The sequence below is a fragment of the Mesoplodon mirus genome (genome assembly GCF_964341445.2).
Source record: "Mesoplodon mirus genome assembly, chromosome: 6".
Classification (NCBI taxonomy): Eukaryota; Metazoa; Chordata; class Mammalia; order Artiodactyla; family Ziphiidae; genus Mesoplodon; species Mesoplodon mirus.
Window position 1 is genome coordinate 9,816,671 of NC_138982.1, and position 26,189 is coordinate 9,842,859.

The window sequence follows — 26,189 nt, forward strand, 5'->3', positions numbered from 1 at the left end:
AAGGCACACAAATCCTCATTTTAACAGGACAATAGCTTTGGGTAAGAGGATAAACTAGTCCTCCTTAATCTCACTACCCTGCAGCTGACTCTGGAGGGCCACCCACATGGCCAGAGATTTGAGGAAGAACTGAGGTGAAGCACTTCTAAGAATGGCCTTTTCTTTCTCAGTATCTCAACAACTTCTGGACCCACTAAGAGATCAAATAATAAATCCCACTTTCATGGTGTTTTACAGTCAACAGAAAGCCCATCTCATTAAGTTTTCATAAAAGTTGCTGTTAATGACAGCAATGCTGGTCAAATAGATTGAATAATTGTCCTGGATCATTAGGAGGCGGCAGATGCAGGGCTTCAACCCAGGCAGTGTTTGGGTTGTCACAGCTGTGCCTTGGCCATGGAACAGCGGCAAGAGTGGGGGAACCCCTCTTCCTTTCAGTGGCCCCTGTGTCTGGGAGTCATGACATAATACTTCAGTTCATTTTCAGGGAGGGTCCTTCTCTTGCAGGTCCTCTTTCTTTTGACATTTATTCTATAATATTTATATCACTTCAAATTGTACCAACTAACTATCTGTGCAGTGTCTCCATTACTAAGTTCTGCCACTTTCTAACTAAGGAGTTTTAGCAAGTAGCTTAACATCCCTGAGGCTAGGTTTTTTTTAATCTATTAAATGGGGATAAGAAGTATCTATCACATAGCATTGTTGGGAGGATTAAACGTAATGGTGTATGCAAATCACTTATCAATACATAACACGTACTAAACACTCAATAGAAAAGAAAAAAATTTTTTTTAATTAGCAGGAAGCTGGTAATATGAAAGTTCAGTGGAGAACATTTACTTCTCCAGTTAAACTGTGAGCTGTCAGGAGGACAGGCCATTATTTATTTAATGTATCTGTATTTATTGTATTTAATTTATTTTGTTTTATTTTATTATTATTATTATTTTTTCCCCTTTGCGGTACGCGGGCCTCTCACTGCTGTGGCCTCTCCCGTTGCAGAGCACAGGCTCCGGACGCGCAGGCTCAGCGGCCATGGCTCATGGGCCCAGCAGCTCCGCCACGTGGGATCTTCCCGGACCGGGGCACGAACCCGTGTCCCCTGCATCTGCAGGCGGACTCTCAACTGCTGCGCCACCAGAGAAGCCCCTATTTATTTTATTTAATGTTGTCTGTATTCTACCCTGGAGCTCTCCCTAAGAATATGTTAATCCTTTCTACACACTCTTAGGAAAACACTACTTTCTCACCTCTTAGAAGGAAGATGGTCTTGTTTAGAATGTGAGAGCCTGGGGGGCAGAAGCTATTTCCCTAAGGGACAGATGGATGGAGATGGAGAGATGGAAGGATAAAAGGGTAGAGAGAATAACATAATAACTCACTCTTTAATATTCATCATTAGTTAGATGGAATATAGAGACCTATTTGAGTCACTTAAATTGATTAGTTCTGTTAGAACAATCATTTTCTGAACTAAGTTATCTTCTGAACTATGCTTTGGGATGTCAGAGTTACACTACATAAAATAAGAGGCATTTCATTAACACTCATTTTGCAGGTAACGTAAATCAGGCCCAAAGAGTATGTTCAAATATGTCTTTGAAATGTCATAGTTAAACCACCTTATTTTCTTCAAGATTAATGCATTCAAAATTTCTTCTTGTGCAAAAACAAAAAAGTAAAATACATTTTAAAATGTAAAATATAGCTTAGGGAATTCCCTGGTGGTCCAGTGATTAGGACACGGGCTTTCATTGCTGTGGGCCCAGGTTCAAGCCCTGGTGGGGGAACTAAGATCCCACAAGCCGTGTGGTGCAGCCAAAACAAAACAAAACAAAAGAAAATGTAGCTTAGTTAAGTATTTTTCTTTGCTAAAATGATTAAAACGGACACAAATACCAGCATCAGAGGAGCTTCAGTATCAGTGGTTTACTAATCAAAATCTCTTTTGGGTAAGTTCATGACCATTTCTGTTTCCTCTGGATCACCTGCACTTAGGTCACTTTTTTGGTGATGTTGTCAAAAAAAAAGGTAATATTCTTTTAATGTAACTGACTGCAATCTGTCATCATGTGGTGGGGGGAAGCACTAAGCAATAAACGGTCTGTCTATGCAACTCATCAATCAATTAATGAAAAATCATTTATTAAGCTTGATAGCTCATCTGATCTCCAATCAACTCACTCAACAAATACGTATTAAGCATCTACTAGTGGAAGGAGATGTGTTGAGTGATAATGACATGTTGGTAAGGAAAACAGACATGGTCCTTGCCCCCATGGAGTTTACATCATAGTAGGGGATAAGAGACAATAAAAAAGTAAATAAATGAATATATAATTGCAAATCATGATAAGAGCTATGATCAGGGCACCATACTTAGGGTTGCCAGTATTAAACTTACATATACTAAAAGAAATTTTCATTGTTGATCTGAAGTTCAAATTTAACTGGGAGTCCTACATGTTCATTTGCTAAATCTGGCAACCCTACCAGTATAGAAAATAAATGTGTGTGTGTGCATGTGTGTGTGTGTGTGCACGCGTGCATGTGTGCATGTGTGTGTGTGTGTGTGAGAGTCAGGGGAGAGATATATTAGATAGGATAATCGAGCAAGGCTCATTCTAGACACTCTATTTAAATTGAGACCGAACAGATGAAAAGGAGCCAGCCAGGAAAGGAATAGGTGGCATATGGTGGGATGTTGTTACAGGTATGGGTGGGGGGTACAGAATTCCAGACAAAAAGGGGTTCATAGGGGGTTCAAAGGGGTTCAAAGGCCCCGAGATGTTCATTCATTCAGCAAGTATTCACTGAGTGTCTATTATGAGCCAGGCCCTGTGCACTGGGGGTACAATGGTGAGCAGGACAGAAGCATTCTCTACTCTCATGGACCTACAAGTCTAGAGTACCAACAGAGAACAACAGGGCACAGCAGCAGTGAGATCATATTTAGCAAGGGAACGGAAGATAATTCAACTATACCATTTTTATTCCCTTAGCTGCTAATATGAGGCTTAAAGAAAAAAACAAAAAATGTGTATTTGTTGAATTCAACAACCATTTATTCTGAACTTGGCCAGGGGGAAAAAAAAAAAAAAGAAGTTGACAGACAACCTTTTGTTATCCTTTACAATAATTGTCTTTGGGTTGCTCATCAATAAAATGCCTCAAAATTAATGAGAAGTAAAATGAACTCTCTAGAGAAAATTCATACTCGTTTAAATAACTCCCTAAACCAGTCAACTCAAGTGGAGAAAAAAGTCAAAAGGCACAAAGATGTGAACACAAAACAACCACTTGGTTGATCCAGTGTGCCTCAAGAATAGCAAAGATGCTCTGGATGTGAGAAAGAACCAAGAAAAAAGATATATTCTAGAAATGTAACCATCTGGAAAGTTCCAGGATAACCACAAATATCTTTTTCTCCAGTGAATTGTGTTTTTGCTCTGAAGATCAGTTCATCTGGGGGAAAGGAGTGATTCTTGTGGATAAGAGCACAGAGCCATCCCTCTCATCATAGAAGCTAAGGCAAATTTTTTCTGCCTTGACAATTATCTGAGATTTTTCAGATAATATCCATTGTATTAATGGTAATGCAGTTCAGGAAAAATGATCAGAGGTTAGCTTTCAAACCATGAGTTGAGTTCATTATGTGAAAATCTAAGGGGAAGAAACAGAATCCAATTTAAGGCTCATTTTTTTTTTTTTTTTTTTTTTTTGCGGTATGCGGGCCTCTCACTGCTGTGGCCTCTCCCGTTGCGGAGCACAGGCTCCGGATGAGCAGGCTCATCGGCCATGGCTCACGGGCCCAGCCGTTCCGCGGCATGTGGGTTCCTCCCAGACAGGGGCACGAACCCGTGTCCCCTGCATCGGCAGGCGGACTGTCAACCACTGCGCCACCAGGGAAGCCCAAAGGCTCAATTTTTAATTTGCTTATCTGAGCAAATTAAAAAATGAATTCATATTCCAATGTATTTTATGAATATTACAGACTTTGCTTAAAGTATATTTCTTTGGAAATGCTCTTACCTAGGTTTATTCATCAATTAATAGCCCAAAACAAAACAATCTGATAGGATGATTATGATATGATAATAATTCAGAGACTAGTTACATCAAACTAACCTTAAATACATAGGGTAGACTACTTCTCCAGCCTGTTGTTCTCTCTTGGAATCTCAATATCATATTCAGTCTATTTGCTATACCTCTTAGAGTCATATCAATTGCAAATTTCACAAGTCTGCAATCTGTCCTTCCATGTCAGTCACCGATAAAACTATTAAACAGAATAAATCCCTCAATTGAGCTCTCTGCCAAGCTACTAGAAATACGGACTTTTATTGCTACTTAAATCAATACCCAATTACTTAATTTTGCTTCTTACTAACTCTAACTTCTCCATATTATTCCACAAGTTTCTGATGAGAGGCTAAGTGCCTTGCATAAATCCAGATGAAATTTAGTAGGGATTAAAAATAATCCCTGCATTTGGGTCAAAAATTCTAATGCACTTTTGAAAACATAGGAGCAAACTCGTTCACAGTAGAGCAACTAGGATGATGAATGAAATCAGAACTATGTGGTATGTAGAACAGAAATAGGGATTTGCAGAGAAGAAAACATTGAATTTTTTTGATAGTTTTTTTTTTTCTCTAACGTATAAATGGCTTTCATATGAAAAAGAAGGTGTTCGTCTTCATTGCTAAGGTGGCAAATTCAAACTTCCACAGAGGTCTGGAAGGCAATGTGAGTGAGGGAGCACAGCCTTACTCTTCCTTTTCCACCTTTGATAGAGACAGAAGCACAGGAAATAATGTCTTTCCTCTTAACTCTCCTGTAAAAAGGCACTGTGTAAACTCAATAGCCCATGGCAGAGTATCCCTAGGCTCAGTTTAGGGGCAACATGGAGTGGAGGGAACTGTGACTAACTGGGGTATTCTCCGCGGATTAAAAGCGGGGGCAGCCGTTTCCTAATGCCAGCTAATTGTTCTCAGGGGAGATGTTATCTATGCACTCCCAATATTAGTACAGCTAACAGCTTTTTCAAAAGTAATCAGAAATCTGGGTTTTTATGTTAATTCTCTTGATTTTTAAATCTGGGCAATAAATTCAGAGTTTAAAAAGAAAACAAAAAACTTTGCCAGTCAACACTGGGGAAGCCCAACAAAACCAAGCTTCTAGTTACTATAGGATTCCCAGAGGTGAGACCAGGACCAATGATTTGCAGATACAGGGAATCAGGTAGGAGGTGAGTGGAGAGAAGCACTCGCTGCTCCTCAGAGTTGCCCTGCTTTCCCTCCAGATCACCAGCTCTGGGTGGAGTGACCTCCTGCTGGTCATGACGGAAGGCAGCCTTATCTGAAACTGCACTGATTGAATTTTAATGCCCAGTCTCACTCTGAGAGGCTATGGTTCCAAATAAAACTTTCCCTGGGGGTTCAGAGAAAGGAATCTATGGCTGGAACGTTCTTGATAGTGTTTGTTGGAGAGGTAGGATGTAATCTCAGCTTTGCAAAACAATAACCATTTGGACACAGAAGACTTGGGAGGGAATTCCTAACTGATAAAAGAGAAGGCACAAAAGAATTAAGGTAGAAATGAGGATAGCCTGAAACGCAGATGGCAATGAGAAGATTCTAATGGAAGTGGATTGTTTATGTCGCTTACACCTAGGGTCACAAACTGGCCCCCTCCAGCTAGGCTTGGCTATCACAATGCTTAAAATTAAAATTGAACCGAAAGTACTTTTGGAGGGCATGCATCCTCCACTTAGTCACTGGCCCCACCACTTTTTGTCGTCTTGTGTCCTGGACCATCACAAATTCGTATTACCTGCTTTGTTCACAAACTACTTAGAGCTGTATTATCATTAATACAAAGGCAAATTTTTTTGATTTTATGTGAATATATTTTCCTGAGTCAAGTTCATGATGCATACATCCAATACGTCTTAAACATTCTTATGTGGTTAGGGATTTGGAACTTCGAAAATGATCTAAATGAATTGGCCAAAGATTTCAATTTTCAATCAACTGTTCTGGCATCCGAGACACACACATTTCTAGAGTTTCATTCTTATAATTTAAAATCAGGTTTTTGCTGTCACACAAATACCTGTGCTTGTATAAGCTTTTTACAACCATCCTCCCATTGGATTCTCACCAAATCCCTATTCATTCATTCATTAGACAGAGGCCTACTAACTACAGATGGCCAACTATTATGCTAGTTGTAGGTGCTCAGAATGTAGCAATAAACACAACTTAAAACCTCTACTAAGCAAGCAGGTAAGGCACTTTTCTTCCCATGAAAAATGCATTTACTACAGAAGTAAAACAGAAATACGCCCTCTGTATTGAAGATTAAGGCAATGCAAAAGTGTAGAGTAAAATGTGAAAGCCATTCCCTTACGTTTATACGCATTTACATACAAATGTCATTTTTGCATAAATGCTATTATACAGTATGCATTTTTCAGAAACATTATTTTGTAACTAAAAAGGTTGATTTTTCCATGTCTTCTACTTTTTATAGGCTCCAAAGTCTTCCCTAGTTTGTATGTAGTACAATATATATATATATATTTAATCCTTATTGGAGTATAATTGCTTTACAGTGGTGTGTTAGTTTCTGCTGTATAACAAAGTGAATCAGCTATACGTATACATATATCCCCATATCAGCTCCCTCTTAAGCCTCCCTCCCACCCTCCCTATCCCACCCCTCTAGGTGGTCACAGAGCACTGAGCTGATCTCCCTGTGCTATGCAGCTGCTTCCCACTAGCTATCGGTTTTACATTTGGTAGTGTATGTATGTCCATGCTGAATATAGTACAATATATTTAATCTCTTCCTTATCAATAGGCATTTTTGGCTGTTTACATTTTTGTTGTCATTATACTGATGCACTACATAGGTATCTTTGTCTGCATAAGGAAATATTTCTTGAGGTATATTTCTAGAAGCAGCTTAACTGAGTACATTTAAAATGTTGAGTGACCAACAAAAATGTGTATAAGAACACCTGATTCTCCTCATTCTTGCCAACACTGAACTGAACGTGAAAAAACTCTAAATCTTGCTAATCAGATGGATGTAAAATGTCTCATTTGAATTTTCTCCATTTGTAAATAAACATCATTTTACTTGGCTATATACATGTGTGTGTATGTATGTATATATATATATATATATATATATATATATATATACACACACACACACACATACAGAGATCTGCAAATTATTTTTTCATATTTTTATTCAACTTTGTGTTGAAAATTTCTCATATTGATTTGTAGGTGTTCTTTGTGTATTTAAGATATTAAGACTGTAAAGATGTTGCAAATATTTTCTTCTAGTCTGTCCTTTGTCTCCTATTTATGCTATTTACTTTTAAAAATTTGTGTATAAATTGGTTAATTTTTAATTTTACTGTTTTTAAGTTTTGAGTGGTATTTTTTTTTTTTGAGTGTTATTTAGGAAGACCATCAACATTCCAAAATTATAGAAATAGCTCCTGGTATTTTTATAGTTTTTCTTAACATCTTGCTCTGTAGCCCCTCTAGAGTTTCTTTTTAGGAACAATATGAATTAGGCATTTAACTTTGTCTCCCAAAGGAATAGCCCATTGACCCACACTATTTATTAAAACACCTAATCTGTTGCCTTTATATTGCAAGAACAATTTGGCTTGGGTTTCACATTCTGTCCCTGAGAAGTAAAAATGTGCTGCCTATCCATTTTCTGAAATTGAATGTCACTTGGGCCTTGGTCAAGTCCAAGGCCAACCTGATTATTCCTGCTTTTGTAAGTGACTTGGATTTTCTGCTTAGATGTCCCCATAATTCTTTCTTTAAACTTGAAATTCAATAACTCTGCCAGATTGTCTCATCGTGTTGATGATTCCAAATGAAATTTTCCTGGCATCTGGTGGGTCCTTTAAGTCTTTCCATCCACTTATTACATCATTTCAGGAGAATATTGTTTTATTATGTTTTAAAATAATTTCCATGTGCTTTCTTCTTCAAAAACACTCAACTATCTGCCATCCACTTCTACCGTATTCCCTAGAGTCATTACTATAACTTTGCTCTTTTCTACTTTGTTTCATGTTATTTCCTCAAATCTATCTTCTATGTCCCTAACAGTGCTTTCAGAGAAGTTCATTCTATTTTTGTTGCTTCTAAAGTCTTTTTTATCTCTTAAGTGATTTTATTTATCTCTCCAACTTTTCTCTTGAGCTCTGCTGGCACAGTTTTAATCTCCCTTGATTTTTTTATGTCTCTTCTGTGAAATCTTTAATGATATATCTATATCTATCTATATCTACATCTAGAGAGAGAGAGAAAATTCATGCTGTCCTTCATAATAGTGGAGAACTCTTTGGCTAAACTTTTCTTTAATACTTTAGTAAATTTGTTTGGGGGATTGTGGGCTCTTCTTTGGCTTAAGTTAAAAAAAATATTTTGCAGTTTTGATGAACATGTCCCATTCCCTCCTTTTTGATTATTACTCATCTTTAAAAGAGACTGGCTATTTATTAAAGAATAGTATAGTGCAGGGATACAGGGAAATGGGTGGAATAGAGTTGAGTAAGCGGAAGCCAATTGCAGTTCTAATTTGGGTTTTGTTCTGGTTATCTATCATTGCAAAACAAACTACCCCAGAACTTAGTGGTTTAAAACAACAATCAGTTGCTTTGTTTACAAATCTGCAAATTGGGTGGAGCTCAGCAGGTTCACCTCATTTCTGCTGCACACGGTATCAGTGGGGCAGCTCTAAAGAGGTTGAGGGATCCACTTCAAGGATGGACCACCCAAAGGTCTGGGAAGTCAGGCTGGCTGTCATTCTCTCCCCAGGTGGTACACTTCACAGAGAGGCTTGACTTCACAGTAAGGTGGCTGCGTTCCAATGGGGAGTGTCACAAAGAACGGGAAGTGGAAGCTGCTAGCTTCTTAAGGCCTGGGCCTGGAAACTGGCACAGCATCCCTTCCTCTGCATTTTATAGATTTACAGGGACAAGGGGAGGGAACATAGACTTCACCTCCCCATGGGAGGACTGTCAAAGAATTTGGGAGTCATGTTTGAAAAACTGCCCCAAGTTGTCTGTCTCAAGCATTTGTTGCTAAATCCGTTTTCTTTCTTTTGGGAATACATCTTTTTGCAGTCCATGGCATTCAAATTGAGTGCCATAGAGAAAAGATCCATAAGTTACAGATAAAGTATGCTTTGGTTTGGAAATTTTTGCCTCCCTCCCTCCCCCCCCCCGCCCCCATGCAAATAGCCTCCTGCAATGCCCTAGCTGGGAAACTAGAGTGTAGGTCAGCATGATTTCTACTCATCTTGCATTTTGAAGGGTCAGATTATTTTCCTCCATTTCTTCCTTGGCCCATCCAACCTGATCTTATCTGTGCTTTAAACAACGGAATGTTAGCTAGGCCTGTCAGTGATGTGATATGCTGTCAAATCTGAAAGGAATTGACCTGGCTCAGCATCTTTCCATCTCTTGTTCAAGATTTCACATTATTTGGCAGCAATACTTCATACGTAAATATTTCATAGTTTGTGGTTTGGAGTTGTGACTGTTTCTATGTTTCATGTGCTATGAAAATTTCCTCTCTATTTTTCAGTGTTTTTCATAGTTTTAGTTTGTTTTGAGGGCGTCTAGTAGGATAAATATTTTATCCTCCTGTTTTAAGCAGAAGCTCCATGTGAACTTTAGAATCACCTTAAAAAAATCTGTTGGGATTTAAGGAGGCAGATTATCCTGAAGGTACAGATTACTTGGGGGAAGGGCTGACTATTTTACAATATTGAATCTTCCCATCCTGTTTCGTAGCAGGGCTCCTCATTTATTGAGGTTGTCTTTTTTGTCCTTCGCTAAAATTAAGATTTTTCTTCTCACATATCTTATAGATTTATTATTTAGGGCTATTCTAGTTATTTTAGATTTTTAAATGTTATCGTGAACAAAATAATTTTCCCATGACATTTTATCATCAGTTGTTACTGAAGTCTAGAAAACCTATTGATGTTTTTGTGTCAGTCTTCTGTCCAGCTAGATTTCTGAGCTCTCTAAATTTTTCCATTTGAGTCGCCTGTATTTTTAAGTAGACAATCATATCAGCTCATCTATTAAGTATTTAATTTTAATTTTTATATTTTAAATTTGTATGAGTTTACTATTAAAATTTCAGCTTATCCCTGTCTTCAGGATATAGTCTTTTACCCCATCTTAGTAAATAATTATACATGTTTTGGGATTTGGTTTTCTATAGTTTTGTTTTCCCATGACACTGATCTTATTGCTTTCATAATCTATATCTTCAGTGCACTCTCACTTCTAAAATCCCAACAGATTTTTATATTTTAAATTGGGATAGATGTGTATACTGAGGCTGCCATCTTGATGAAATTAGAAAGCAGACTTGCAGAAACTGACTGACTTGCTCAATGGTATAAAGCTAGTAAATGATAGAGTCATCATCCAGACTCCCAGCCCAGCCTTCGCTTCTTTGTGGAGAAAGTAACACACACAATCCACACATGAGGTATGTTCTAAGATTAAAATTCTTCCACCAAAACTTTTACCAGAACTCCTAATAAAATGAAATTGAATGCATACATGTGTATATTTTTTTATTTTTCATAACTTGTTCTTATAAACATGTTAATGAAAAGGCTAAAAGCAAACTGCTGTTAGAACAATAGGCAATGTCTATAAATCTAAATGTTCAATAGTCACATAATGAAAAATTAACTCTGCTTTGAAGATATCCTGATGTCCATAAAAACAAAGTAGGCAGATGAGGGTGGGGATGGGGTTAAAGATAAAAAAGGATAAACCTCCAAATATATTGGGGTCAGGATTTAATATAATGGCATCAGGGATAGCATGCTCAATCAATGGCATTAGATCAAATTTGACCATTTAGCTGTCATTCTGGAAATAAGGTAATTGGCACAGGTTCCAGAATTTGACTTTCATATATTGAGTTGAATTAAGTACCTTTAGAAAAATCAGATGGAATTACATAACGATTCTGATACTATAGGATAATGCCAGCAAGCATGTGGTCTGGATTTTATGTGTTTCACTTCATAAAAGAATTCACTGGGCACTCACTCCACTATCTTTTGTTTTATTTATTTTTTTTTTTTTTGCGGTACGCGGGCTTCTCACTGTTGTGGCCTCTCCCGTTGCGGCGCACAGGCTCCGGACGCGCAGGCTCAGCGGCCATGGCTCACGGGCACAGCCGCTCCGCGGCACGTGGGATCCTCCCAGACTGGGGCACGAACTCGTGTCCCCTGCATCGGCAGGCGGACTCTCAACCACTTGCGCCACCAGGGAAGCCCTCCACTATCTTTTGAAATGAGAAACTCTTGATGTTAACCCATGAAGAGCAACCTAAATACTGGAAGAATTTCTTCCTTTTCCCTTCAACACTGCCTGTCATTCCGGCAATGAAAAAAAATGATGTATTTGAGGACCCCTGGGACAGGAAAATTGATAAGAGCTCCCACCTTCTTTTCCATAAACAACCGATCTTTTAAAGCTATTAACACAGGAGCTGGGCATTCAAAGACAGTTCATTTATCATCTAATAGCAGGTCAGGGTATCCGGCATTATGGTCATGCTCTGAAAAATGGGTCCTGAGTTCACCTTCTATGGCTGAACAGCTGCTCCTTCCCAAAGTTTTAATCAGATTCCCAGAGCATTACATGCCCCAGTAAGGCAGAGCCCACATAAAATCTGCAATAAGCCTGCCATGTAAATTCATTATGGAGCCCAAATAACATGAACAGATTATATTCTCCAGGCCAAGAGAGAGCTTTTAATTTAGACTAAAATTATGATCGCATACTGATTTGACCCCTTGTTCTCTGGAAAGTTTTTTTCTTGGGAAAAAATTCAGAATTGATCACCTAAAATAAAAGGCATTTTCATGGTTGTTCAGAATGAGAAGTCAAGCTTAAACACAATGGAAAGAAAATATGCTTTAGGACAAAACAAAATCTTAACCCAGAGCTCCTGAAATATAAAGTTTTTTCTTTTTTGTTTAGATACACTTCCCTCTCTCTGACATGAGAGCCATAGCTTTCTACAGATTCTAAAAGAAGTTTATGACCTCCTCCCCAAAAGTTTAATGTGTAGTGTTTTAGATCATGTTATGAACAGAAGCCAGTTTGGCAATGTTGGAAATCTTACCTCACGTGAAGCCAAAGCCATGATTGGTTCTTCTCATAGATGTCCCTGATACCTAGTTATGAACTATCCTCTATCACTAGGCCACTGTCTTGTGAATGTATGTCACTGGTCACAACACAGAGAAGGAGAGACAATCACTATTAATTCCCCCACCAGGTATTAAAGGACATTAAATAGAGACAAAGGCATTCATGTGTGGTGACAAAAGTGCAATGTACCAATCAGAAGAAGGATGGACTAGTCATAGAATAATTGAGAATCACAGAATCAAACACTGCAAGTGACCATCCCAGGTTTATCTAGTGGGGAGAGAGCAAGGTTTAGTTATCCTAACAAATGTAGAATAGTTTTAAATGTCTTAAACGTTGGTATGGATTTGGGGGGTGGTTGCCATTGCCTACCACTTCAAAATTCCAAGTTCCGTTGGGAAAAAAAATACCTTTTGTGTGAAAGATGCAGATAAACATCTGATTCATCAATCTACCTTTCATCTGTCCCCATGCTGAGCATACAACCCTTTGGATATTATTTGTCTTTATATGCAGGTCAGGCCACAGGAAATACTGCTTTTATCATGTGATCTTTGGGGTACTTCAAATCCCGGTGACAGTAATTTCCTGTGGTGAATTAATAAAGTGGATGCTGATTATCATTCAGCTTCCTAAGTAGCTTGACTATAGAAAGAAAATGAGCTGATCATGCTAGCATGGATAGTCTGGTCCATGGGTCAGTAACTGCTTGGTGTTTATTATATCAGCACCCTGGTTCCACCTCTGCCTCATGCATACTTGGCTTAGTGCAAATCATTCTCTTAGTACATGGCTGGTCATGCCAGGCCTAAACAAGAGAACATCACCAGGTTCTTCAGTGTAGAGAGAGAGCCAAAATTTCAAACAGGGTCTAAAATAAATAAGGCACTACTATGACTTGGTGACAATGTACATCAAAAGACAGAACTACCTCTTTCAACTCTCAAGACTGTTTTTTTTTTGCCTAAAACATTAGCTCACAGTCATTTGTGCACATAAAGAACAATTTTTAAAAGAATCTCCATCACACAGCATATCAAGAACTGGTGTGGTAGAAAACATCCCCTGCTTTCCACCCATGGAAGTAACCTCTTCTCAGGAATTGGCAAGAACTGAATAGATGAATTCCTAGTGTGGATCATAAATCTGACAATAAGAGAACATGAGGAAATCAGAACAGAGAGTAAGCAAAAGTAGGAAGACAATGAGAAAGATGAAGGACAGCCTCCAGAGAGAACACGACGAGTCCCACACTTGAGACGCTATAGGTACAAAGGATACAGCCTATAATCTTCAACAGAAAAATGGAGGGATCCCAGAGAAGATACTTTACCAGCTTCCTAATGTATAGAAATACCTCATACCGTTTAAAATTATTAAAGACTATCTAAGGTTTCAGAGCAAGTATAAATTGATTGCAGCATTTCTAAACCAAACTGAAAAAGATTATTTGTTGTCAGACTCTTGAACCATTTTGAGAAACATTTCGGTAAATATGGCTTCTTGAGTGAAAATTGGATTGCTTTAAAACAGCTCTTTTGCTGTATCTCCACTTCTTCTATATACCATCCATCATCTCTCAGTCCACTATCATTCAATGTCCACTATCTCTGAATACTGTAGTGGATAATATACTGCTTGTTTCTTCCATAATTTGCCCCTCCCCATTAATCATCATTATTGTTGTCACAGTCATTGCTTATTAGATTTATGATTGTTTCACCAATATCTTTGCTCACCACTCCTTGTCTCCCAAGTCTTTGTGAGTTCAGTTTCTTATTTCTATAATTGATTAGCTATGAGTCATAAACTCTATTTACCTGAAAATGTCTTTATTTCATTCTTTCCCTTGAATAGTACTTTAGTTGAATTTAGAACCTTGTTTGTAGGCTATTTTCCCTCATAACTTTGTACATATTATTCTACTGTCCAAATGTTTTCCACTGTAAGTAATTCATCTTTCCTCTCTGGTTGCTTTTAAGATTTCCACTTTGTCTCTGATGATCTCATATTTCACTATAATATATTTGGATGTGGGTTAGTTTTAATTTTTCCAGCTCTGGACATAATATGATGTTTCAGTTTTTCTCTTCAACTCTGGAAAATTATCATCCATTATCTCTTCAAATATTGCCACAGATTAATTCTGCTCTGCATTCTGGGTCATTTGCAAACTTTATCTTCTGGTTAACCAGCTGCATTTAATAGGACATTTATCTCATCCATTTAGTTTTTAATGTCGATATCTGCATTATTCTTTCCTAACTTGTTTTCTGTTCCTCCATTTATCTCTTTAGTCATTTTAGTATGCTTATTTATAACATATCTCAAGATTTTATAATTTTTGTTTAGTTCCTTAGGGTGCTTGTTCTGAGTTACTTTTATTTCCTGACTTTTCTTCATAGTGGAGTTATTTCCTTTTGTGGCTTGTAAATTTTTATTGTGAATTTACTTTCAGGAAGGGTTGTTTTTTTTCTGTTGGATTTCCATGTGTCTGGGTTGAGATAGTATCACTTCAGAGAAGTTTAGCATATTTAGAAATAAGGAAAGGGAAATAATGCTGGGGCAGATGTTTCAATAGTCCTAAAATCTTTTAATCTTAATTCATTGGCTTGTATTTCCTACACACAACTTCCCAGGCCAGGGATTCTGATGCAAAATCCAGATAAATGACACGTTTCCTCACCATTTTTTTTTTTTTTTGCGGTACTTGGGCCTCTCACTGTTGTGGCCTCTCCTGTTGCCAAGCACAGGCTCCGGACGCGCAGGCTCAGTGGCCATGGCTCACGGGCCTAGCCACCCTGCGGCATGTGGGATCTTCCCGGACCGGGGCACGAACCCATGTTCCCTGCATCGGCAGGCGGACTCCCAACCACTGCGCCACCAGGGAAGCCCCTCCTCACCAATTTTTAAGGCTGATGGACAGAGTCTGTGATGGAGGGACCACTTTGAGAATCCAGGCTTTATTCAAAGAGCTTTGCTCAAGTTTATTATCATGAGTGAGCCTACAAGAGAAAGTGCTTTGATTTCCACATGGCAATGGGACTCCAGCTCCAAAACCTCTGGGTTTATGTCCTATACAAAATCATGCAGCTACTGACAGTGGTATCTTCCCACTCTTGCCTTGTACACCTGGGGAATTTCCTTTTCTCTCCTTCAAATCAATTCTACATTTAGCAAAGATTTTTTGCCTCTTTAGATAAAACTTTTTTTTAACATCTTTATTGGAGTATAATTGCTCTACAATGGTGTGTTAGTTTCTGCTTTATAACAAAGTGAATCAGCTATACATATACATATATCCCCATATCTCCTCCCTCTTGCATCTCCCTCCCACCCTCCCTATACCACCCCTCTAGGTGGACACAAAGCATCGAGCTGATCTCCCTATGCTATGTGGCTGCTTCCCACTAGCCATCAATTTTACATTTGGTAGTGTAGTCCTAGAGAAATGGAAATAAAAACAAAAATAGATATATAAAGCATTTTTTAAAGTTCGTAAAGGCATAGGGCCTATGTGTTTCATTTCAATTCATTATGTTCTGAACATTCCATTATTGTGAAATACGGTAGTTGCTGTTCTGGGATTAAACTTTACTTCCAATCACTTTCTTCTAATAATAGATTCCATGCCACTGGCCACTAGGATGGGGATATCATTCAGATCTGGCCAATTACCATGTTTAATTTCCATAGAGTACTGTGTGATTGGCCTAGAAGTGATCTTCTGATACAAGCAGAGCCAATAGGAGTCCTTCTCTGTGGCTGATATGCAAATATTGGGAGAATTAAGTGTTATTGTGAACTAGAACAATATAAGCCTGGAGATGCCATAGGTCACTCTCTCCTACTTTGTAGTCATCTATCTGTGCAGTCATCTGTCTGTACTAGGAAAGAATGACACTAGCACTCAGGGAATCAGAGCCAAGAAAGAAGAAGAAAGAATAGACAACCGCATTTGAATCCTTAAATCCTGGCATGCCCAGAGTCAGCCCAACTCGTGTTAAATAGGCCAGTGAATTCCTTTTGCTTAAGCTAACTTGAATTGGGTTTCTGGAACTTACATCTGACTTATACACCAATAAATTAAAGTATAAATGGAATTGAGATAAGAAACCATCAATATGGATTTCTTTTTTTCTTTTTAAAAAATTTTTAATTTATTTATTAAGTTTATTTATTGATTTATTTATTTTTTGGCTGCGTTGGGTCTTCATTGCTGCGCACGGGCTTTTCCCTAGTTGTGGTGAGCGGGGGCTACTCTTCGTTGTGGTGTGCAGGCTTCTCATTGTGGTGGCTTCCCTGTTGTGGAGCATGGGCTCTAGGCGTGCGGGCTTCAGTAGTTATGGCTCGCGGGCTCTAGAGCACAGGCCCAGTAGTTGTGGTGCATGCGCTTAGTTGCTCCGCAGCATGTGGAATCTTCCCTGCCCAGGGCTCCAACCCGTGTCCCCTGCATTGGCAGGCGGATTTTTAACCACTGCAACACCACGGAAGTCCCAATATGGATTTCTTTTATTTATTTATTTTTGGTAGTTCAGTCTGTAGTGCGTGGTTTGACATGAAGCAAAGCAAGTTCTGAGTTCCCGAGAAGCAGTGAGTAAACGTCAGATCTAATCTGAGAGGCAAGGGATTGGAGTCACAGGATAAAGTCAATGTCAATTCCCAGGAATCTGAACAGGGACATTAAAAGATAAAGTAGGGGAGATGCCAGAGTCATAGCCAGGAAACAGGAACCAGGGATCAGGAACAAGGAAAAGCAAACAAGGCCACAGCAGCAGGCAGGGGTGTGGGCAGCAAACACTGGACATTCTGAGTTATGCTGGAGGTCAGCTGAGCTTTGCCTCCAAGTAGCTTCTTAAAGATGCCAGGACACTGTCCCATTCCTGCTAGGTGGTGCCATCTGGTGTCCAAAAAATGAAGTTGGCATGGATTGACTGTTAGGGCAAGGAGTCCTTAAGCAAAAAGGACCATAATTTTTTTTTTCTCTAATTATGTATCCCAGCAGTATCTAGACAGGCATCAAAATAAATGTATTTTATGCTGATTATCAGTTTCCAAGGCAAATATCAAAGTGATTTACCCTCAGAAAGATGCATCAAGATATAAGAAATTTGTTTTTAAGTTAAGCAGATTCATGAGAAATATTATACTTTCCGGTGGTAATAACAGTTTTGGTTCATTCTCATCAAAAGGAGACATCTCCTTATCACCTCTATGTTTACAGCTATGGGTAAAATGGGAGAAGTAGCACTAGTGAGGATAACTAATAAGGCGTTTCATATATTTAGAAGAAGCAGTATGAAGAATATTAAACATCCATCCTCTGGAATGTATTTTAATGAGGGGATAAGTAAAATGTCCCCACCTGTGTTTGAAAGGTTGAGAAACTTCCAGATAATTAGCTGCATGTCATGGAGGATGGAGAAAAGTATATCTTTCATTCAAGGAGCTTGTAATCTACTTAGAGATGATGGTACCAAGAGAAATAATAGATTTCCTTAACGATATATGTTTAGAACCAATCCCTACATAGCTATTTTCTGGGATAATTTATAGAGCAAGTTTTTGTTGCACATACTAAATCCTGCTTTAGCTATCCTTTGCCTCGTTTCGGTGAGGAGCTGTTGAGAGTAGGGATCAGTGACTGTGCCCATCCATCTACATTACCAATGCTCAGCATAGAGTCTGGCACATACAGGTCCTCAGTACATTTTTGTCAAATGGCTGGATGACATCTCAAGGTTCCTGTTAGCCGCATGGTACTTGGAGTCTCACAGCCATCCCATTAATTTCCATGTTAAATTTCCCTTAAGATGCATGGACTATAAGAAATGTGGTCTTTCAAAATGTCACTCACTCTTAAGTGCCAAGCACTCACCAGTATCACACTTGAAATGACATTTTCTAGTAAGAGCCTCTAAGCAGCATAACACTCTTATTTAAAATGAGAAAATGGTGTCCATTTCTCCATCTCTTTCAATAATCTATATTAAATTTCCTTGTAAGCATTTGCTTAGCAGAAAATAAAGGCATCTAGTATGTATGTATTATCATCCAAGAGCCAGCTGTTTAATGAGGTTCTTATTTTATCTCTAAGAAAATCTGGAGGCATTTGTATACTGTGGAATTATTTTACAAGAAGATGTTTCAGTACAATACTGGCAATATTTCAGTTTCGCAGATAAATGGCTGAGAACAAATCATCATCCTCTTTCTTCTCTTTCATGGGTAGAAAAAGATTTCAAACTTAAACCTCTGTAGAATCTGCATTTAAATGAAGATTGCCAATTTTCAAGTATGTTAACGGGGGATTCTTTGGACCAGAGTCGATCATAAGTAGTTTAATCTATTTCCAATACATATATACAAGCAAATAGAAGAAAATAAAAATCACCTGTGATGCCACCTAACACTCTGATTTTGTATATAAATAATAATGTGTTCTAATTATACACCCACATGCATACACACACATGAATTTGGCTGTGATTTTTTTTTTAACCAAAATAGATCTTAGAGTATACACCATTAAAAAATTTACCTATTTTCTTAAAAAAAATATATTGTGAATATCTTTTAACATCAACACTCCTTTTCTATCATTTTTCAAATGGCTGCATACGATTTCATGATCTTAATATATTATAATTTACTCAACCAACTAGTAACTTATGTACAACTTTTTGTTCAAATCAATGCATTCATCTTCATGGAGAAATGTTTGTGCATTCCCTTAACTGCTTCTTAGGATAAATTTCCAGGAATAAAATAAATGGATGAAAGGATTCACAAAATCTAATGACTGTAAATATCGCCAAATTGCCTCTGTAGAAGTTCTATCACTTTTCTCTTTTTGCTCAGTAATGTGGGAGGGTTCCCATTTCCCCAAACTCCAATTTACCCCAAGTATGATTGTTCTTTTTTGAGTTCTGAAAATTTGAAGATTTGCTAGGCAAAAAATGGTATGTAATTTGTTTTATTACTAGTGAAGGCAATCTTATTTAGTGGAGCATCAGCCATTTTTGTTTCTTCTCTTGTTCATTATTTATATCCTTTGTCCATTTTTCTATTATGCTTCCCTTTTCTTTTTTTTTTTCTTTCTTTTTTTTTTTTTGCGGTACGCGGGCCTCTCACTGTTGTGGCCTCTCCTGTTGCGGAGCACAGGCTCTGGACGCGCAGGCTCAGCGGCCATGGCTCACGGGCCCAGCCGCTCCGCAGCACGTGGGATCTTCCCGGACCGGGGCACGAACCCACGTCCCCTGCATCGGCAGGCAGACTCTCAACCACTGTGCCACCAGGCAAGCCCTTCCCTTTTCTTTATTGGTCTTTTATAACAGGAGTAATATCAGCAGTACGTATCTAATGTTTATTGAGTGTTATGAGCCAGGCCCTGTTCCAGGAGCTTTATGTTTAATCCTACCCAACGAGATAAGTGCTGTTACCACCCCTATTTTATAAACAACACATCTGGTGCACAGAGAGGTTAAGTAATTTGTCTCAGGTAACATAACTAGTACATTTGGTATATTAAAAAGATTAACAATCATTATATATATTATAAGGACTATTAACCTATCAATATGTGTGCTGAAACTGCTTTCCTTGGTTTATCCTTTGTCATTTAATTTTATTTGTAGTGAATTTTGCCTGCTAGGATTGCTTGATTCTATTCTCATCAAATAAATTGGCTTTTATTTTGATATTTGATCACCTCAAGAATGTTTTAAATAAATATAATTCAAACACATACAAGCATTCAGACAGTATGAAAGGACACAAAGAGTTAAATTATCTTTTCCCCCTTTGTCATGGTCCTACAATGGCAAAATTATCTCCTTTTAACCATTTCTTCTGATGGCTGCCCCATGACTCTAAATAATATGTATATACTTCCACTTCTTGATTTATCAACTCCGCACATATATATTGATTTCTTACTGTGAGAGATGTGACATTTTAGGTAACTTAGCCCTGCCTTTCTCTCTCTCGTCCTCCAATTAACTTCCACAAGTAATATCAGTTTTGGTTGTGAGTACCTGTATAACTTTAAGTAATATACTTCAACCTCTAGTTCTTTAGACAGTGTATCTTAACTAAGTGGTTCATTCCTAATGGGGGAAATCACATGTAAAAATGGTTATTCTCTCTATCCCTTGGATCGTAAAATGCCATATTTATGAAGGAATGCTTCACTAGAAGCAGGCCTATCTTTAGTCACAACAAAGAAACCAGAGAGATCTGTGTAAGTACAATGAAAGATATTGATATACATGACTATATAAATTATAATAAGTATATATATTTATAAGCATAGATTATGTAGATTATATAGATTATAGAGCCTTTCCAAATATATTGCTTTATTTATTGCCCAGAATAATTTTGTAATGTATACAGAACTATTCTTACATATTATAGGTTAGGAAACAAGCATGAAGAGTTTATGGCCATATGAAGTTGCTGTCGTGGTCTTTAAGGTTCTGTTTTGTTTTGTTTTGGTTCTGACCAGCATCCACTTTTCCTTTTCTGTGGCAGTCTTACTCTAAGCAAGAATCCCATCTTTCCCCAGTCTCAGTTCATGTGCTTCCAAGTAAAACTAATTACTGCCCTGAATTTATGAATAATGTGACTTAGACCTGAGACAGTAAATGAAGCACATTTCCCTGGCCACAAGTGGGTCTGGAATAGCATCAGAATCTATAAGGTGTACTAAGATTTATGTTGGGAATAATGGGACAAAGATTCTTGCTCTATCCTCCTGAAGAAAGATGCAGCCCTGGGACTTGCTGGCAGCTATCTAGTGACCGGGTGAGGGAGATAACCCTGAAGAAGCTGAGCGAGGAGAGAGTTCAGCTCATTTCACTGGATCCTTTCCTGAGCCATTTCTACTCCTGCTGTTCAGTTGCATCAGCCAACACAGACTCCCCTCATGTTTACTCCAGTTTGGGTTGATTTCATGTCAACTGTAATAATTGTACAGTTAATTCGTGACAATCCTGACACCACCACTTTTGACTTAAATCTAGGGCTCTTTCTACCCTACCATGGTGCCTCTGAAAGCAATCTCTTTGTTCAGGATTCAAAAACACACACCTTTCAAGATGTCTTCATTATATCTTTTGCCTTCCTTCACAGTCTATTACACAATCTTTAGAAATGCAAATCCATCACATGGAATTCATTCATGAACCACTACACATACATATCTGGGTATGGCATTCCCTATATACTTGAAATAATAGCATGGATCAGAGAAAAGCTAATTTCAAAACTTTTTTGTTAAATAAAGTTACTTTTATCTTAAGATAATTCTGGATCATTTTAAGCCTTAGGGACACCACCCACCACGTGCCGCTGTGGACAAGAGTTGTGGTCATCAAATTCAATTTTAAATTAGTTGTCTGAAATTCAGAGCACATTTAACCTAAGAAGAAGTATTATAATTAGTTAGTCGCTTCTTAGATTAGCACAGAAAAGCTGATTTAATCTAAAATGTGGCTAAATTACTTTGTATTTGAATGAGAAATACTAGAGCACATTACTGTCAAAAAACTAACAATAAAACTTTTTTAAATACTAAGAGGATGGTTCTTAAGCAAGGAGATTTGCTTGTAGAAGATGGAAAGACAAATGAAAGTGTGTGGCTATTCCAAAGAGGCTCTGGAGTCACTGCCAAGGCCATAGTGGCTGATGGTTTAGGTCATTTACTGTGCTTGGGTTCACATCAAAATGTGTCTTTTCCTTTCCATGGTACAATAAAAGCTCTACCTCTATTCTTGAACTTCAAAACCACACAGAGATGGAACTGAGAAAGGGAAAATACAAAGGAGGTTTTCATTTGCTCTGTTAATATACGTTTCAAGTGCAAAGTCTCCATCTTCAGAAAGTTACTATCTAGAAAAGCAAATATACGTGTAAACCCAAGATTTCATGGCTGAGCTGGCAAGGAATCGATGGAGGCACATACAGAGGTGGAGGAGGGACTTAGCATGTGGGCTAGTAGTTCCCAGAGGAGGAGACTGAGGTACATGGTGAAAGACTTGATGGGGCAGATGCAGGAGCTGGGAAGAGAGAGCTTTGCGCCTGTGAAGAAAGGCATGAGGCTACAAGCCAGAGAGACGTGTCTGGCTACTATGCGAAGTTAGAGTGAAGGAAGAGAAAAATGGAGAGGCAAATGTTTGAACTCCTGGTCTGAAAGTCATGGAAGACTGTTAAATAGGGTTCTTTCATGGGAACTGGAAGATAGTTGGAAGAGAGATGGTGGGGATGCAGCATTAAAGGAGAGGGAATGTGTGTGTAAGTAGATGTATAAAAAGAGATTGTCGCATCACACAGGGAGATCAGCTCGGTGCTTTGTGACCACCTAGAGGGGTGGGATAGGGAGGGTGGGAGGGAGACGTAAGAGGGAGGAGATATGGGGATATATGCATACGTATAGCTGATTCACTTTGTTATACAGCAGAGCTAACACAACAATGTAAAGCAATTATACTCCAATAAAGATGTTAAAAAAAAAAAGAGATTGTCATACGTGCTGTAAACTAAGTTTAAGAAGCAAGTGAGAAAAGTGAAGAGTAAAACACATGGAGGATTGTGTAAGGTGAAAGAAGAAATGGTCAACAGATGGCACAGGGGGACAGAGAGTCTAGACCCAGGGTAACCTAGTTACAGGAGGCCCTCCGTATTCTCGGGTTCCTCATCGAACAATCCGAGGTTTAGTTAGTTGACTCAGCAGACATGGAGCCCACGGATAGAGAGGGCTGACTGTACTATGCCATTTCATATAAGGGACTTGAGCACCTGTGGATTTTCGTATCCACAGGGGGCCTGGAACCCATTCCCTGTGGATACAGAGGGGCAGTTGTACATTAACGCTAAGTAGAGCTCCTGGAAGAGGCTGGTGGAGTCCAAATGCACCAGGTGGAAGAACGAGCTTGCAGGTTTGAATGGGTGGAAGTTTCCGTGTCAAGTATTCCTAATTTAGAATTATTTTTATTTAAGTTGAAACTCACTGGGGTCACTCTGCACAATACCTGAAATGCCAAAGCTGGGAAGCACAAGATTTCAGCTAGAATGGCAAGTGTCTGGTGCCTAGAAAGTAAAGGACCTTGCCATGGTGGGAAACACATTTTATTAAGACATGCAGCGCATGGATAGGGGGGTAGAAAAGGTGCTACCAGTAATAACCACATATTGACCTGAGGAGATCTTAAATGGACTGTTTCAAATGCCCCCCAGGCCTGTGCTCAACAGTGTCAACATTCATCCTTGGAGTCTGCATTTTGAATGGAAAACTACTGTGCATGGTAGTGCTGAAAGTAGAAAGGCCAAACCTTTCCTTGGCTGTAGCTGCATGATTCTTTCCCAAGGCTCATTTGTGCTTTAGTCGTTTTGCTTTGCTTGGCCTTTTTACAACATGGCAGCTCAGGAAGTGAAGATGAGGGACTCAGCAGATTTTAAAAAATTTTTCCTCCAAATGTTCCTTTAATACTAGTATATCTTGGACAAAGATCCCTGATGTTTTAATTAATTGTTCTTGGTGTTTCTTTAAAAGCATCCTCTGGCATTTGTGAATCTGCCATGGCTTTTGCTCTTAATTTGCACTCACTGGTATTTTCCTTTAATGCAGGGGAGGCACTTCGCAGTAGCCAGGTAAAATATACGCTTTTTTGGAGACTCTTTCTTGAAAGTTGCTGAATTCAGTGGTAACTTTAGGGTGGCAGCCTTAAGAAATGTCAGCTGGCAGAAAGAAAGAACAGTGCTGCTCTGTTGTTTCCTAACGCCCCTCTGGGTGATCTGACTTTTAAAAATCCTTTGTTACTTTGCAATACATTTTCAAATGCATTTGAAGTAATTAACACCCTGAATTGAATCTTGTTGTCACATTTAATTATTAGATAGCTACTTTCCTCTAGGGTATTTGACTGTTGCCCAAAATGTTGGTCTTAATCTAAAGCCAAGAAGAGACCTCTGACATAGTGAAAGCCACCAAAGTGTCATTTATTAAATATAAATGGTAAACATCTAAAGGGGAGGTGAGGAAAGAGTACTAGTTCTCATCTTGAAAAGAAAATTCTTCCAGGATGAAGGGAAAATTACATTAACTCTTAGCAGACGAAGCTCCATTATTTTTACTTGTCACGTGATGATTTTAAAACGTGTGTGTTCCTATAACGTGTTACATTTGCACTGATAAATAAAGAATATTCTGACTCTCAACTTCTATCTCCAATTTGCCAAAATTAGGATAAATACAACGGTTTCTATTAGTCTATTACCTGGAAAGTGACTTAAGGGAAAACATTAAATGATATTGATTTGAAATGAAGAAAGCTTATTCATGTGCATTTTAGGAAGCCTAAGTGAATCAGCTAAATACATACACCAAGAAAAAAAAAATGTTACCCTTTGAGTAGTATCTTGTAATAAGCTGGAAACATGAATGAAGCTTATTAATGGTGTTAGAAATTAAGTGGCTAATGAAATGTTCCTACTCTTGGAGCTCTTCTGTGATAATAATTCCTTAAAAGTTAGAAATTGACTATCTTTGACATAACAGAAAAGATACTATTAAAGCCACTAGGAATTATCACCAAGTAGAAGCATATTTTACATGGTCAAAGAAGCACAGGCCAATTCTGGTACTTACTATGTAAGGACTATGGCAACTGCATCATTCAACACACTCTCCCCAAACAAGAGTGTGTACAGGTCAGGGTCGACATGCAGTTCATGGAAAATGGCCAACACCGTCACTAGGGAAGACACACAGATATGCAGAGTTAGCTGGGACGTTGCCAGGGACTTGTCCTTGGTTGTGGTCACCTGTATAAAGCACTCATTAAATGTTCATCTTCTCAAATCCATCACTATACACGCACCGAACCTTTAATCAAAAAACGATGTTAACTGTTCACTCCCCTGCTTAGAGATTTCTCTGGGCTTGCTCCTCCCTGCTTACAAGAGAAAGTCTGAGCTCCTTGGTACAAGTCTTCTATAATCTTCATGCTCTTTACCTTCCAGCATCTCTGTCTGCACCACTCCCACCCCCTAACCACCCTTTGCTGCCTCCCTCAAGCCACAAGGAATTTGCCATAATTTCCCAAACACGTGTCATTTTTTAATTACCTTGGCATTTTGATTCACTTTACCAGAGCAGCTATTTGTTTCCCATCCAAGTGCTACTGTTCCCCTCCTTCCTTAAATACATAAACACAGACACATACACATGCACACACACACACACACACTTCTTGCTCCAAAAAATACCCAAACCAAAACAAAACAAAAAACCTTTATTCAATCTTTAAAAGCCTTTCAAATTTCCCCTCCACCCCCGCTGATCCCTCAGCAAAGACCTGGGTCACTCCTTTTTGATCCAGAAGTTGGGATCACAGAACATATCACAGAAGAGACTGTGAGCTCTTGGCAAACGCTCAATAAATGTTTGATGCGTGAATGACTAAGTGAATGAATGAATGAATGTTGTTGCAGCGACTTATTCCTGTGAAGGGAGAGGTAGTCGGCACCTGGCTCTCATTCTCTCGAGATCACACTCATCTATAAAGATGGACTCAATGATCCTAAAAGCAAGACCTGAGGATTCATTTTTGGCAGCCTGCTGCATGGCGACTATATACCTCATATATGTATGGAGCCTTTGGGAGTACACCAGGGCAGTAAATAATCACACACTGATTAGCTGTGGTCATCAAATCTATTCAGTGTCTTGATACTTGAAACAGTCATGCAAAGTGTGAACAGCAATCATTAGGAAAATGATCCATTGAGTTGATTGCCAAAGGGGAAAAGAGGGTGGTTGCAAATGACACTGATGGTAAATTTTTAAGGCAGAGTGGGCATTTTCAGTTCTGCTCTTTCTTTTCCTATTTCATGGGTCGTGAGGTTAGGAACTATGTTGTATAAAAGAGTGCTGGGG

At 38.6% G+C, this 26,189-nt stretch overlaps 1 protein-coding gene across 14 annotated transcripts in view; it reads right to left on the reverse strand.

Annotated features, from left to right (window-relative positions):
- Positions 1-26,189, reverse strand: part of SLC9A9 (solute carrier family 9 member A9) — a 685,122-nt gene that overhangs the window by 318,280 nt on the left and 340,653 nt on the right. For all 14 annotated transcript variants that reach the window (XR_014294342.1, XM_082624526.1, XM_082624525.1 and 11 more), the window contains one exon: positions 24,900-25,005. Coding sequence is in view for 13 of the 14 variants with exons in the window: in XM_082624526.1 (XP_082480652.1) it covers positions 24,900-25,005 (106 nt within the window). In the remaining variant the exon portion in view is untranslated. The remainder of the gene's footprint in view (positions 1-24,899; positions 25,006-26,189) is intronic.